Source organism: Budorcas taxicolor, chromosome 10, assembly GCF_023091745.1.
Source record: "Budorcas taxicolor isolate Tak-1 chromosome 10, Takin1.1, whole genome shotgun sequence".
NCBI lineage: Eukaryota > Metazoa > Chordata > Mammalia > Artiodactyla > Bovidae > Budorcas > Budorcas taxicolor.
In genome coordinates, this window is record NC_068919.1 from 80,319,400 (window position 1) to 80,333,153 (window position 13,754).

Genomic DNA, 13,754 nt, shown 5'->3' on the forward strand with positions numbered 1-13,754 from the left:
ATTAGCAACCACAACATAAATAAGCACAGGACCTCTTGTCGGTGATTCTAACAGTTCCCATTATCATTGACCGGGATAGTAAGAGTATGACCAGATATAAAATATTAAATGCATATAACCACCCAGACCCCTTTTAAATTGCCAAGTCATTTTATTTTAAAATAATAACTTCAGAAAAGTTACAGGATTTTGTAACTATCAGAGTGATTATCGTTCATTTCTTCCAGTAGGTGCCAATGTGAGTTTCTCCATTTTGTGTCCTCTAGTCTGTATTTATTTGGCTTCAAGGGATTATTTTTCCAACAGTTTATTCTTCAGTTTCTCCTTTCAAAATATCTTTTACATAGTAAAGGACACCTATAACTGCTGTAAGCAAAAAATAAAAAAGAAACATGCGTAAAAGCAATAGAACAACTATTAAGTTTACAGTCTGTAGTTCCAAGGCTCGAATACGTAGTTTTGTGTCAGGTGGAGGGCCACTATCTACACTGCTGCCTGGTCCTCTCTCAGTACAATTTGGTGGTTTCCAACCTCGCTGACAGTGACAATTTTTGTTATTGTTGCACACCCCTCTCTAATTGCATTTCTTGACATTGCAGTCAAAACCCTGGTCTTGAAAAAAAGTACAGTTTTGGTCCTTACAGTATGCTCCTGGGCCACATGTTGCACCATCCACTGCAAGCCCCATTTATGGCATGTCTGTCCTGAAGTGGGCATCATACCCAAAGCAGGTTTGTGGTGTAACATCCTTTACTACCGGAGAAGGCGATGGCACCCCACTCCAGTACTCTCGCCTGGAAAATCCCATGGATGGAGGAGCCTGGTAGGCTGCAGTCCATGGGGTCGCTAAGAGTGGGGCACGACTGAGCGACTTCACTTTTGCTTTTCACTTTCATGCATTGGAGAAGGAAATGGCAACCCACTCCAGTTTTCTTGCCTGGAGAATCCCAGGGACAGAGGAGCCTAGTGGGCTGCTGTCTATGGGGTCATACAGAGTTGGACACGACTGCAGCAGCAGCATTCTTTACTATTATTTGATGAAATGCAGTGTGCTCCCCACCACCAGGAATTTCCTTCACATTGCTACAGTGTAGCAGTCCACACAGAACATCATCTTGTTCACATTGTACAGGTTTTCCTCCTTCTCAAATCACCCTCACACCACAGTTTCCGAATTGGTCACCCCTGACATTCAATACGTCATAGCATGCTGGGATAGCATCTTTTATGTCATAGCCAAAGGAGGGCTTGACAGTGTAAATCACAGTCACTACAGTTTCCCCTCACACAAACAGCTGATGCTGTTTCTTCCTGTATATAAGTGTCAGCTGGACAATCATGTGTCTTCCCATTACAGTATTCTGGTAAATCACAAATACCAAGAGTATCTCTGTACATATATCCAGGTTGAGCATATTTACACTTCATGCAGCAATCTCCATGATCACAACCACTGCCAAGGCTGAGGATACAACTGGTTTCGCAACATGAAACCTTACTACAGTCTTTTAAGGTGCCACAGTCACATTCTTCAAAATTATCTATTATCTTGTCACCACACCGTCTAGCTACATAAGGAAAATTATTATATGCTATATTTAGTGAGCTCAAACAAGGATCCCACATATGCAACCACTGATGAATAGCCTCAAAAGTACAATTGCTTATCATGTCTAGAAGACCAGGATTAGGAGCCATGAGGCACTGATATCTTCGAAAACACCGACAACCTGGAACATCGTGAAATGCACCCATAAGACCTATTGCATGTGCTCCAACAGTAGCAGCTAAAAATATGTGATATCTTACAACATATAAATATGATGCTCGCCAATTGGGGTTGCATATTCCATTATGGCTGCTATAATAGGAGGTCCCAGTGATCTTCTGTCCTGTTAAAAGCAACGAAGTATCACGTGGTACATTTGCATAAAAATTCTGAGAGTTCCATAAACCAAACTGATTCTTTGCCTCTGCAGTGCTTCTAAACCTTTGGAGATTCATCTGATCCCTCTGACTCCATATTGCACAGAGCACATATGAAAACCTGAAGTTGACCCTGGTAATAAATGGTGTGCAATATGTTGTTTATACTCACTATATTCTCTTATTACACGTGTCTCATTACTCTTCTGAACAACTAATGAGTTTGAAACTGTGTAGTGAACTTTCAAGGCTTTCCTGTGTGGCCACCACAAATACACAGTGCCTGCTCTAGGCATTTCAGAAATCATTGCCTCCTCATACTCTTGATTTGTATTTTTCTCTTCAGCCTCACATTTCTCATCCTCTGCTGCTGTTTTCTGTGTCACAAGCTGAGAAATCAGATGCTCAAATTTGGAAGAAGCCTCCAATGGTTTGATTTCGTAAGTGAAGTCGTCCAGCTGCAGCATGCCACGCAGACCCCCATGGCAGGTGTCCAGGGTGCCCATGGACCCAGGAACCCCTTCCAGGTAGCTAAAGTAGTAACAGTCTCGGGGGATATAAGGGTAGTTCTCCTGCATGGCACCTTGGTCGTTATCGGTGATAACAGGAAAATGTCTGGGCAGCAAGTTCTTCTTGACTCTCAAGTGAACCACATGTCTTTGGCCGCTGAAGCGAATCTTGTAGGAGAGCTGGCCTTGTCTCTCAATTCCACTCACTCTGTGGGACACCTTCCTGGGAATCACAATTTCAGAAGAAGTGAAGCGCCATCCTGGTGGGTCATGGGAACAGCAGGTTGGAGACAGGAAAAGCCAGAGCAGAGGCAGCCAGAGATCACCTCTCAGGTGGGCCTGGGTCCAGGCACGCCCCATGAGTGAGGAAGTGCGTGACCAAGGAAAGTGCACTGCGGTGGGAGGCAGGCAAGACTATCCCTGGAGCAGCAACTTTGAGACAGCAGGCTGGTCCTGAGGAGAGCAGAGGCAGACTGGAGGCTGGACAGCCCCAGAGAGGTGGGGGAGGGGGTGCAAGCTCTTACATAACAATGTGTCCTCATGAAGGGGAGGGGCTGTGCCAAGTGGTCCTAGGGGTCCTAACACAGGGGTGTTAGGGAAGATGAAACACAGCAGAAATGAGGGAAAACAGAGTGCATATCTGGGCTGAGTGGTTCCATGGTCCTTCGGAAAAGCCACAGGGGAAGAATCAGGGGGTTTGGTGCAAGTTTGAGACAGTGATTGACTTTTTGCCCTCAAACCAAAATGAGACAAGGCTTCAATTTGTAATGAAAATATGAAATGGAGAAGAGAGTGGAAGCTTCTTTTAGTCAGACTTTTGAGGAGAGAATCAAATTCTTTCATACTTTACAAACGTGGGATATGTTGAGGGTGATGAGTGGAACAGAACAATAGTGTCATGAGTAGAAATGTTAGGGTGGACAATAATAGTTCCTTATAAAGTTAAAATGATGCCTGCCCTGTGTCTTGGTGATTCTAGCCATAGGAAGTTACCACAATGATTCTATATACATATTCATAACAGCATTATGCTTGAATTTATTCCACAGACTGGGAACAAGCAAACAGTACTGGACAGATGGATGACACTCAAAGGGCCTATTCCCTCAGTGGGAAAATCCTCAGTAAATCTGATCAAGTTTTTGGTATGTGTACAATCATGGATGTATCTCATGGATAATATGATAACAGAAAGAAAGCAGACCAAAGAAGCTTTACATAGGACTTCCTTTGTACGATGTTCTGGAATAGTCCAAAATAATGTACGGGGAATAGAATTTTAATCAGTGCTTTCCTGATGTGAGGGAATGGAGGGATGGAGGGAACTTCCTGGAGTGATGGGAAACTTCTGAATCTTGATTGGAGTGTGTTCAAGATGAACGTTTCCCTCCAGAGTCCACATGTTGAAATCCGACCCCCCACCCCAGGTGATGGTATTAGCAGCTGGGGTCTTTAGGAGGTGATTGGTGCTTTTACAAAGAGGCCTCAGAGAGATCCTTCAACCCTTCTGCCCTCTGTGTTTACAGTGAGAGGGTGCCATCGATGAACCAGGAAAGGGTTCTCCAGACACTAAATTTGCTGGCGTCTTGATCTTGGTCTTACTAGCCTTCAGAACTATGAGAAATATTTTTATTAACCACCCAGCCTAAGGTATTTTATTGTATAGTATTCTCAACACCCTAAGACTGGATGGTACTTACAAGTCAAACCTCAACAAGCTGCATCATTAAATCTGAATATTTTATTGTATATGCTGAGTATACCTCAAAAAGTTGATTTACTTAAAAAGTTCTGACTTGAGCTTTTTTTAGTTCGTTACAGAATAATGAATCATAATCTGATCATCACTGTTTCATACATCTTTCTGCTTTCAAAAATCATTTCTGCATTGAATTGCCTGTAAATGAACTCAACTCAAACTAAGGAAGTTACCATGAGCAATTTATCTCGCCTGATTTCTCTTTTTGTGGATCATATCTTTAAGTTGGAACCAGTAATAAGGACATTAACATTTAGAAAAGAAGAATGTCCTATTGCATAAATGTGATGTATGCAACACTGAAGGATTTTTTAAAAATTAGTGCACTCTCTTGCCTGGAAAATCCCATTGGATGGAGGAGCCTGGTAGGCTTCAGTCCATGGGGTCGCTAAGAGTCGGATACGACTGAGTGACTTCACTTTCACTTTTCACTTTCATGCACTGGAGAAGGAAATGGCAACCCACTCCAGTGTTCTTGCCTGGAGAATCCCAGGGACGGGGGAGCCGGGTGGGCTGCCATGTATGGGGTCGCACAGAGTCGGACACGACTGAAGTGACTTAGCAGCAGCACCAGCAGCAGCAGGAATATTCAAAAAGATACAAGTATGCTTGAACTCAGCTTGAAGTCAATTCACCATGAAAAGAATAGGTAACTTCCTATTTTTTAACTGAAGTGTAATTGATTTATAATATCGTGCTGTTTTCAGGTGTACAACATAGTGATTCAGTATTTTTATGGATTATATTCATTGGAAGTTGCTACCCTTGAAATATCCAATGCCAGATGCCACTCCCTTCTGGCACCAAAGTTTCCACAGAAAAGTCCGCTGATGGCCGTTTGAATTAGTGTTTTCCTTTTCTTCTTCTATATACCCAGGTGTGGAGTTTCTGGATCATGTGGTGAATTTACTTTTAATTTTCTGGTAATCCTCCCTACTGTTTTCCATAGTGTACCGATTTACATTCCTAACAACAGTGCACAACGGTTCCCTTTCCTCTGTATCCTCACTAACACTTGTTGTTCCTGGTCTTTTTGATGATAGCTCTTCTGAGAGGTTCGTGAAGTCATATCTCATTGTAGTTTTGATTTAAATTTCCTTAGATTAGCGATGTTCAATACCTTTTCATCTGCATATTGGCCATTTGTGTGTCTTTCTTGGAAAAATGTCTATTCGGGTCTTCTGCCCATTTTCTAATTGGGTCATTTTGTTTTCTATTTGATGTTGAGTTATTATATACTTTGCATGATAATCCCTTATCCATCATTGCATCTCCAAATAATTTTTCCCACTCAGTAGACTGACTTTTAGTTTTGTGAATAGTTTACTGCGCTCTGCAAAAGCTTTTAAGTTTAATTAGGCCCCATTTACTTATTTGTGCTTTTGTTTCTTTTGCCTTAGGAGACAGATTCAAAAGAATACTGCTGTGATATATTTCAAGAAGCGTTATGCCCATGTTCTCTTCTAAGTGTTTCTGTTTCTGGTTTAGGTCTTTAGTCCATTTAGAGTTTATTTTTGTATACGGGATAAGGAAATGCTCTTGTTGGTGTACAGACAGAAAAGTCGCTCAGTCATGTCTGACTCTTTGAGACCCTGTGGACTATACAGTCCATGGAATTCTCCAGGCAAGAATACTGGAGTGGGTAGCCTTTCCCTTCTCCAAGGGGATCTTCCCAACCCAGGGATCGAACCCAGGTCTCCCGCATTGCACGCGGATTCTCTACCAACTGAGCTGTCAGGGAAGCCCATTGCCAAAGCCCTTGACAAAAGTTTTGCTCTGCATTACTCCTGGAGGCCTCAATCCTCAGGAAAGGGAGAAAGAGCCAATCATTTTCTCAAAAACATTCTCGAAAAACAAATCCAGGAAACTTCACAAGTTTGGGTAACCCTGTTATCTATTGCCCTCCTTAGCAGTAGAATAACTCCAAAGGATCCCTCGGTTTGAGTCCATATACATTCTTTCTAACATCAGACCTCCTTATGGACAGGGAAGCCCTAGGGCTACAGTAGTATGTAACCAAACTCTCAGTGTTCTAACAGGCCTTTAGGGAATTTGGCCCAGAAACCAACCCTCCTAGCCCTCACTCAGCCATACTATATCAACTTGGGGATAGAGTCCTTAACAGAACTTGGATGGACAGTTCTCCCAAGTCCCAGCTGGTTCCTATTTGAAAGGGACTTCTTCCAGTCTTCCTTTCCTCACCTACAGCCATCAAAGTTTCAAGAATCTCTAGCTGGATTCACCTCTTCAGGGGGGAGCCTTGGAAACTGCCCTCTGAAGACTCAAGCACTCCAGCATCCTACACCTCTGAACCACTTGAAGACCTTAAATTTCTCTTCAAAAGGACCAAAGATAAGTAACAATCGAACTCTTTAAAAAGATCCATGATCAACTGCCCATGTTGTGCTCCTGATATCGTGATTGTCCTTTCTTTCTTCCAGTCTCGTGCCCTCCTGTGGATGATCCTATCTCACACCTGTGGTACCTAACCTTGGTTGTCCGGTCTTCCAGAGGCCTGCACCAGGCATCATTCTTGACTAAATGCCCCTCAAACTCACTCTTGGGCTCCAGAATCACTGAGGATGGTGACTGCAGCCATGAAATTAAAAGACGCTTGCTTATTGGAAGAAAAGCTATGACAAACCTAGACAGTGTATCAAAAAGCAGAGGCATCACTTTGCCAACAAAAGTTTGTATAGTCAAAGCTATGGTTACTCCATCAGTCACGTACAGATGTGAGAGATGAAACATAAAGAAGGCTGAGTGCCGAACGCCTGATGCTTCTGAACTGTGGTGCTAGAGAAGACTCTTGAAGAGTCCCTTGTTCAGACCAGTCAGTTCTAAAGGAAGTCAACCCTGAATAGTCACTGGAAGGATGCTGAAGCTGAAGCTCCAGTACTTTGGCCACCTGACATGAAGAGCCGACTCACTGGAAAAGACCCTGATACTGGGGAAGATTGAGGGTAGGAGGAGAAAGGGGTGACAGAGGGTGAGATGAGATGGTTGGATGGCATCATTGGCTCAGTGGACGTGAGGTGAGTTTGAGCAAACTCTGGGAGATAGTGAAGGACAGGGAAGCCTGGTGTGCTGCAGTCCATGGGGTCCCAAAGAGTTGGACATGACTGAGCGACTGAACACCAACAAGCTCACTCTGACTCTCACCTTACCCTTCCTCTGTTCCACCACACCAGCTAAACCCTCCCAACATTCCTTAGACCCAGAGGAGTATTTATAGACCCTAGCTACTGCCCACAACCCATCCTTCTACTGGCTATGCATCTCTGGAACTAGCCTTCAGACAATATTACTCTGGCCAATAGGAACTCGGTCCAATGTCTTAGCTTACCCAGATGCATCATTTGATTCTAGGACCACAAGCTTTAAGTTAGATCACATAGAGTCTATCTTTCTTCAGGTCCTACAAGAATGCCTAAATTTTATTCCTGTCATTCTGTCAACCCCACAACCCAGAAGCATCCTAATGAACCTAACCGAGGCTTTCATATACCCCATCTCCTTTCAGGGCAGTCACCCATGGGGGTATTCTGTCGGTAACATCTCCAACCATGCAACCATACCTTCATCTTGACTTTTCCGCCAGTGAGTGAACAACATTGGAAGAGCACCAACCAAACTATCCAAGCAGCAGTTAAACACAAAAAAACAAGTCCTCCGAAATATCTCAGCTTTTTGGTCTTCAAAATACAGGTGCCAGACAAACCCCTCTTTAATCATAGATACTGACAATACTTTCATTTCTACAGGATGGGTCTCACTAAATATCTCTGGTCACTCCTCACTTCTTGCACAATTACTGGTCTAGGGACCAAAAAAACCCACTTTTTAAAATGCTATGCTGTTGCCAGCATCCACAGGGGCAAATTGGGAGCCTCTGATCCATGTGGAGTCCGGCTGGGAGTCCCAGTAGCCGGTAACGCCAACCCCCGAATTACACTCCACTCTGACTCATATGGAGCCAGCTTACCCCCATCTCAAGACCTCTTTTCCATGTGTGTGAGCTCAGCATACATGCGCCTGCCCCCACAGTGGAAAGGAAAATGTTCTTTGGGTTACATGCATGAAAATCTTTACCTGAAAATGTCTAATCATCTGAAGGCCTGATAGCCAGTTTTGTTTTGTTTTGTTTTGTTTTTCTTTCCAGAGCACACTGCCTTATTTCTGATTTCCACTTTGAGCTCCTTTCAGGAGGTGCTGAAGGTTAGCAGCTGCAGTGGCTATGATTTAATTCTTTTAGAGGCAGACAGCACGTGCCAGATTCCAGTTGGCAGGGCCCCTTCATGGCCAAAAATTTGACCATGGTTGGGGGCGTTTTATGGCCGTTTTGTCCTGTGGTGCTGGGAATGCGCATCTGCTGGTTTGGCAGAGGTCCCGCTGATAGGCAGCTCAGAGTGCTGTTCCCGGAGGAGGCCATGGGAGCAGCACAAGTTCTGGCCCATACCTGTCTCACCAGTGATCTCTTAGGGCCCAAGAGGACGTTCCCTCCGCTGCTGCTTCCCATGTCTGCACTCACATTATTACAATCAGTGACCCCATGTTTATTGTTTAATCCCTGTGTTGTGCCCAACTCTTTTGTGACCCTTATAGACTGTAGCCCACCAGAGACCCCTCTGTCTATGGCGTTTCCCAGGTGGGAATATTGCAATGGATTGATATTTCCTTCTCGGGGAACTTCCCAACCAGGAATTGAACGCTTGTCTCTCGCACTGGCAGGCAGATTCTTTACTACTGAGCCATGTGTTTATATATATATATATATATATATATGTATATACACATACACATCATCATTTTATCAGAGGCTCAGTCACACACACTTGGTAGTGCAAGCAACAATTTTGCAAAACAGGCAGTAAAAAGAAGTGAGCTAGCAGTAGTAGTAAGGTAAGAAGTAATAATTTAAGAATTTTATTAGGTATAGTCCAGGATACCCTAGGTCATCTAACTTAGTCTGTTAAGTAACTATTCAGTTCAGTTCAGTTCAGTCACTCAGTCGTGTCCGACTCTGTGACCCCATGAATTGCAGCACACAAGGCCTCCCTGTCCATCACCATCTCTCAGAGTTCACTCAAACCCACGTCCATCGAGTCGGTGATGCCATCCAGCCATCTCATCCTCCATTGTCCCCTTTTTCTCCCGCCCCCAATCCCTCCCAGCATCAGAGTCTTTTGCAGTGAGTCAACTCTTTACATGAGGTGACCAAAGTACTGGAGTTTCAGCTTTAGCATCAGTCCTTCCAAAGAACACCCAGGGCTGATCTCCTTTAGGATGGACTGGTTGGATCTCCTTGCAGTCCAAGGGACTCTCAAGAGTCTTCTCCAACACCACAGTTCAAAAGCATCATTTCTTTGGCATAAGTAACTATAGCCTGGTGTTAATCTCCTGGTTGTAAATCGTGAAGCATCTGCTTTTACCCGAAGGTTGATGATGAAGTTAGGCTTTAGGGAAAAAAACACAAAAAACCACAACTTAGAGTATCCCTTTAATAATTTAGTTAAATCTTGTTAACAGTATAACATAACAGCAAAGGACTGCCTGGGAAGTGAGTCTTAGTAGCACAGACCTTAATTAATAAAACTAGAATTTAATATTTAGTGAAACATAATTGTTTCTAAAATTATGCTTTTTTATTAATCATAGCCGACTAGTTTGTTCTTAAAATAAGTTTGGTCCACTGACCATATAGGCTTTTTTTGTATTGACTCTGTCATAATTTTTCAGGAGTCTCGGACTAAATTCCCAAAGGCGTCTGAATGCCAAGAAGGTCATGCCAAAGGCCTGCCATCACATTTTTCTCTTTTATCGGTCCCCCAAATATTTTGAGATATCTGTATTTTTTTAGGAGATGGTCTTCTTATTTATTTGATGAGGTTGTTCAGAACCCAAGTGTCTCCAGTTTCTGGAGGGACAAGGCAGAGAGTAAAGGAAAATGTTTGAATTTTACCCATAGGTGTAAAATACCGAATTGTTTTAAACCATAAGTAACTTGAGGAGAAGAGCTTCTTTATATCTGAAAGAAAAAAAGAAACCCACAAAGTTTATAAGCCAGTAAAATGTCAGACAAAAGTCATGAAAGTTGCAACCATATTTAGCAGTTCATTTAATCCCCTGTAATTAATCTTTGTTCTGTCTATGGGGTCGCACAGAGTCAGACACGACTGAAGCGACTTAGCAGCTGCAGCAGCTGTTGCCCTTGCCTGATAATTGAGGATGATAGTCTAAAGAAGTTTGTAAAGTTTGTGTTAAGGCTTGTGTGATTGGTCCAGAGAAGTAGGTGCCTTGCTTACTGGAAACTATAGAAAGCATATCCCAAGTGGAAGACACATTGTTAAACATTTTTTCTGCGTCAGGGCATTTACCCTGTGCAGGCAAATTAAAAACAAACAAACAAAAAAAAACAAACAATGAGGTTCATCAGGGAGCTGGGAAAAGCCAAGCAGCTGTCTTAGATTTCCCATAGCCCTGACTGTTTGATTTACCCATTTTAAAATTCCTGACTTAGGAGTAGACTGTCACCATGTTTTAAAGACATCAATACAGCAAAAGTCTTAATTTTTGTAGAAGCAGAATGAACTTTATCCACATGTGCCATAGTCTTCATAGACCATTGTGAAATAATGCTTATTTACTTTACCAAAGTAACAAAAGATTTTAAAAGCAAATATAAATGGCTTAAAGGTAAGGAAATTCACATAGCCTGTTATCAAAAGCCACATTCCAAGAAAATTTTCTTCTCTTAGGAGAGTGAAAACCAAATTCCAGTCTGATACCAGGTTATATTCACTGTGATAACAATAGTTATTCACTTAGTCAAAGTAACAAAAGATTTCAAAGGCAGTCAACATCTTAAGAAAACTGTACCCTGCACCCAAATTTTCTTAAGCAACCACGAACTGTTCTTTATATTAGCACTCTGTAGTTGGTAAACATAAATCACCCAGAGCTCTTCATTTTATTTTCATTTTTTCCCCTTAAAAGTTTCTTCACGTAAAGTGACTTTCCCTGTTGACAAATTTGCAATAGATGTAAGAAGAATGTTATACTTACTGTTGATGATTCTTAAGACCTGTCCATATTAATTAGATTAACAAACATTAATAGCAGGTCTTAATTTAATATTGAATATTTCCCAGTTCATGTGAACGTAAAATTCATTCAGTTTAATTTCCCTGTATTTAGAATTGTTTGATTTGTAAGCACTTTTCTTTAGGCCCGTTAAATTAGAACTCATTTACAAAATAACCTCAGCAGTAGGATTCAAAGACAAAGACACACACTGAGACGTAGATTACTCCACACAGAAAGAGATCTCATAGTTTTCCACTTGAGATTTAAAATGTCTCTTTGCACTTGTATTTTCTTCCTTGGCTTGAAGTTCTACTAATCTGTCCAAGGCTGAAGTCTCAGGCAGTGTGGGCCGTGTATGTCAAGGATGTGATAACAGTTAACTTCAGGTTTTTCCCTAGGCATGTTTCTCAAGTCTGAAAGAAGCATTTTAACAAGCTAGCTTTCTCTAATTGCACATGCAAAAAGAACCAGTTTTGTAATTTCAAAAAGGTTTCATTTTGGCCAGTTTTCTCCAGAGTCTGAAGAATATTATGACCAGTCTTTTTCTTTCTGCATCATAGCCTCATAGCTAAAATTTAAATCAGAAAGTGCGGAAATTGGTTCAGATGACAGGTGCAGACTGACTGCTAAGATGTTGTCCCCGTAGGACTTGACCCTCTGGGGAGGTGGGGTCGTAGTCTGATCAGAAGAATCGGAAGGAGTAAGAAAACGTGCAGGAATGGGGGCAGCTTGGTTTCCCTTCCTTCCTCACCACATGCCCTGAGAGGTAGGAGAAGTTAGAAGGAGACTTTTTTAGAATGTTCAGAGAGTTTTTTCAGGCTTCTGATTACAGACACAGTAGGGGATGGGGAGATAAGGCAGCCACAGAAAGACGCATACAGCATGAGTCTTTCAGGTTTGGACTCTGACTTCCCGCCATGAAGGAGTTTAGTGTGCCAGTAAGAGGCCATTTTTCTTTGGCCTCTCAATTTGTGTTGGGGCTAGGAAAAGAAAATGAGCCTTTTCTTTTTGAGGTTTCCAGCATCAAATTTTTTTCCTGTTCTCCAGCAGCAGCAGAATGTAGCTGAGAGGTGAGTCTGAGGGAGTCTCCCTGCCTCTCCAAAACCCATTCTTAGCCTATATGCCCTAGAATGGGGGTGCTGAGAGTCACCAGCCATAGAAAGGAATCCCTTTTATCCCAGGGAGCCCTCCCTGAAACTGAGACACCATGTGACTAATGGCACAAATGGCCGATTATCCCAACAATCGTGTCAGACAGTGAGAGGTAGCTCCTGAGTGTGCAGCTAAGGCACAGACTGTGAGACAAGATACCATGCAACTCGGGCAGGAAAAGATAGGAGAGAAAGAGATTACCAGGACCAACCTGGTGCCTCACCCTTTGGCAATTCCCTGAAACATGGAGGCACTTTTTAGAATGACTCAGAGGCAACTCCCAGACTCCTGTGTATCAATCCAGACCAAGGGAGGAAAAGTGAAAGTAACAGGGAAGACAGGCTGAGGGATCTGCTTTGTGGCTGTGCCAGGAAGGCAGCAGTCAGGGGTGAATGGGCTCAGTGTTTTGCTTGAACCCATATGTGCCTGACATTGCACAGAAACTGTCTATCTGGGGGCAGATGTCCTAGTAGCCTTGTCCATTCTGTGACCCCCTTATCTTGTCATGGGAGTATTCAAGTGGCAGGTGCACTAATGGCTTTTAAGTGCCTGAGCTGTGCTTGCAATTTTAATTGGCCTGGTCCTCAGCTTAAGGGAGAATGGGGAAAGGAGGAAAGGAGGGCCCTCACCCTTTTAGGTGGCAGTTACTGGGGCATAGTGGACCTGGGGCCTTTGGAACATGCCAGAGAGTACCCCTGGCCAGAGTTCCTCAATTGCTTCCACAGACACTGGCCTATTCACAAGGGGTTTGAAGAAAAAGAAATGAGAGAAGAAAGGAGAGTAGGGGAAAACTCCCCTGAGAATCCCCATATGGGCCACTCAATGTTGTGATCTGTGCCTGGGCTGGAAAAAGATTTCCAAATACAGAGTATTTTAGAAAGGAATGAGTTCGTTAAGAAAAAGAGCAGAGAAAACAAGGGTGCTGCAAGCACACCGGGTGGCCTCCTGCCAGACCAGGGAAAGCTAACGCTTTTCGTAGGTTAGTAGCCAATTGTCATAGTCTCAAGACAGAGAAAATTCCTGCCAGAAGGGTGGCATTAGAGAATTGCTCAGGATGGGTATTTTTGTCTGTTATGGGGTCAGAGGGCTGGCTGGTTTGCATCAGGAGAGCTCTTGCAAAGTTTGCTATGTGACTCAGTCACGTCCCCATGACCATGGTGCAGGGCTCCTCACCTGTGGAACCTATAGCTTTCCATAGATAGCAATAATTAACACAGCATGAAAAAATTATATTTCAATAAAAAAGGAGAAAAATTTGGACAAATCAAAATGTCATAGGGTGGCTATCCTGTTGATTCTCTACTGCTACATCCATCCTCTTC

General features: G+C 43.0%; 1 protein-coding gene across 1 annotated transcript; it reads right to left on the reverse strand.

Moving 5' to 3' along the window:
• Nucleotides 1-357: 357 nt before the first annotated feature.
• On the reverse strand, nucleotides 358-2,795 carry LOC128054834 (disintegrin and metalloproteinase domain-containing protein 20-like). Its single transcript, XM_052647382.1, is given in 4 exon segments — nucleotides 358-366; nucleotides 1,029-1,241; nucleotides 1,243-1,892; nucleotides 2,099-2,795. Coding segments are annotated over 4 exon segments (1,569 nt in total).
• Nucleotides 2,796-13,754: the final 10,959 nt, after the last annotated feature.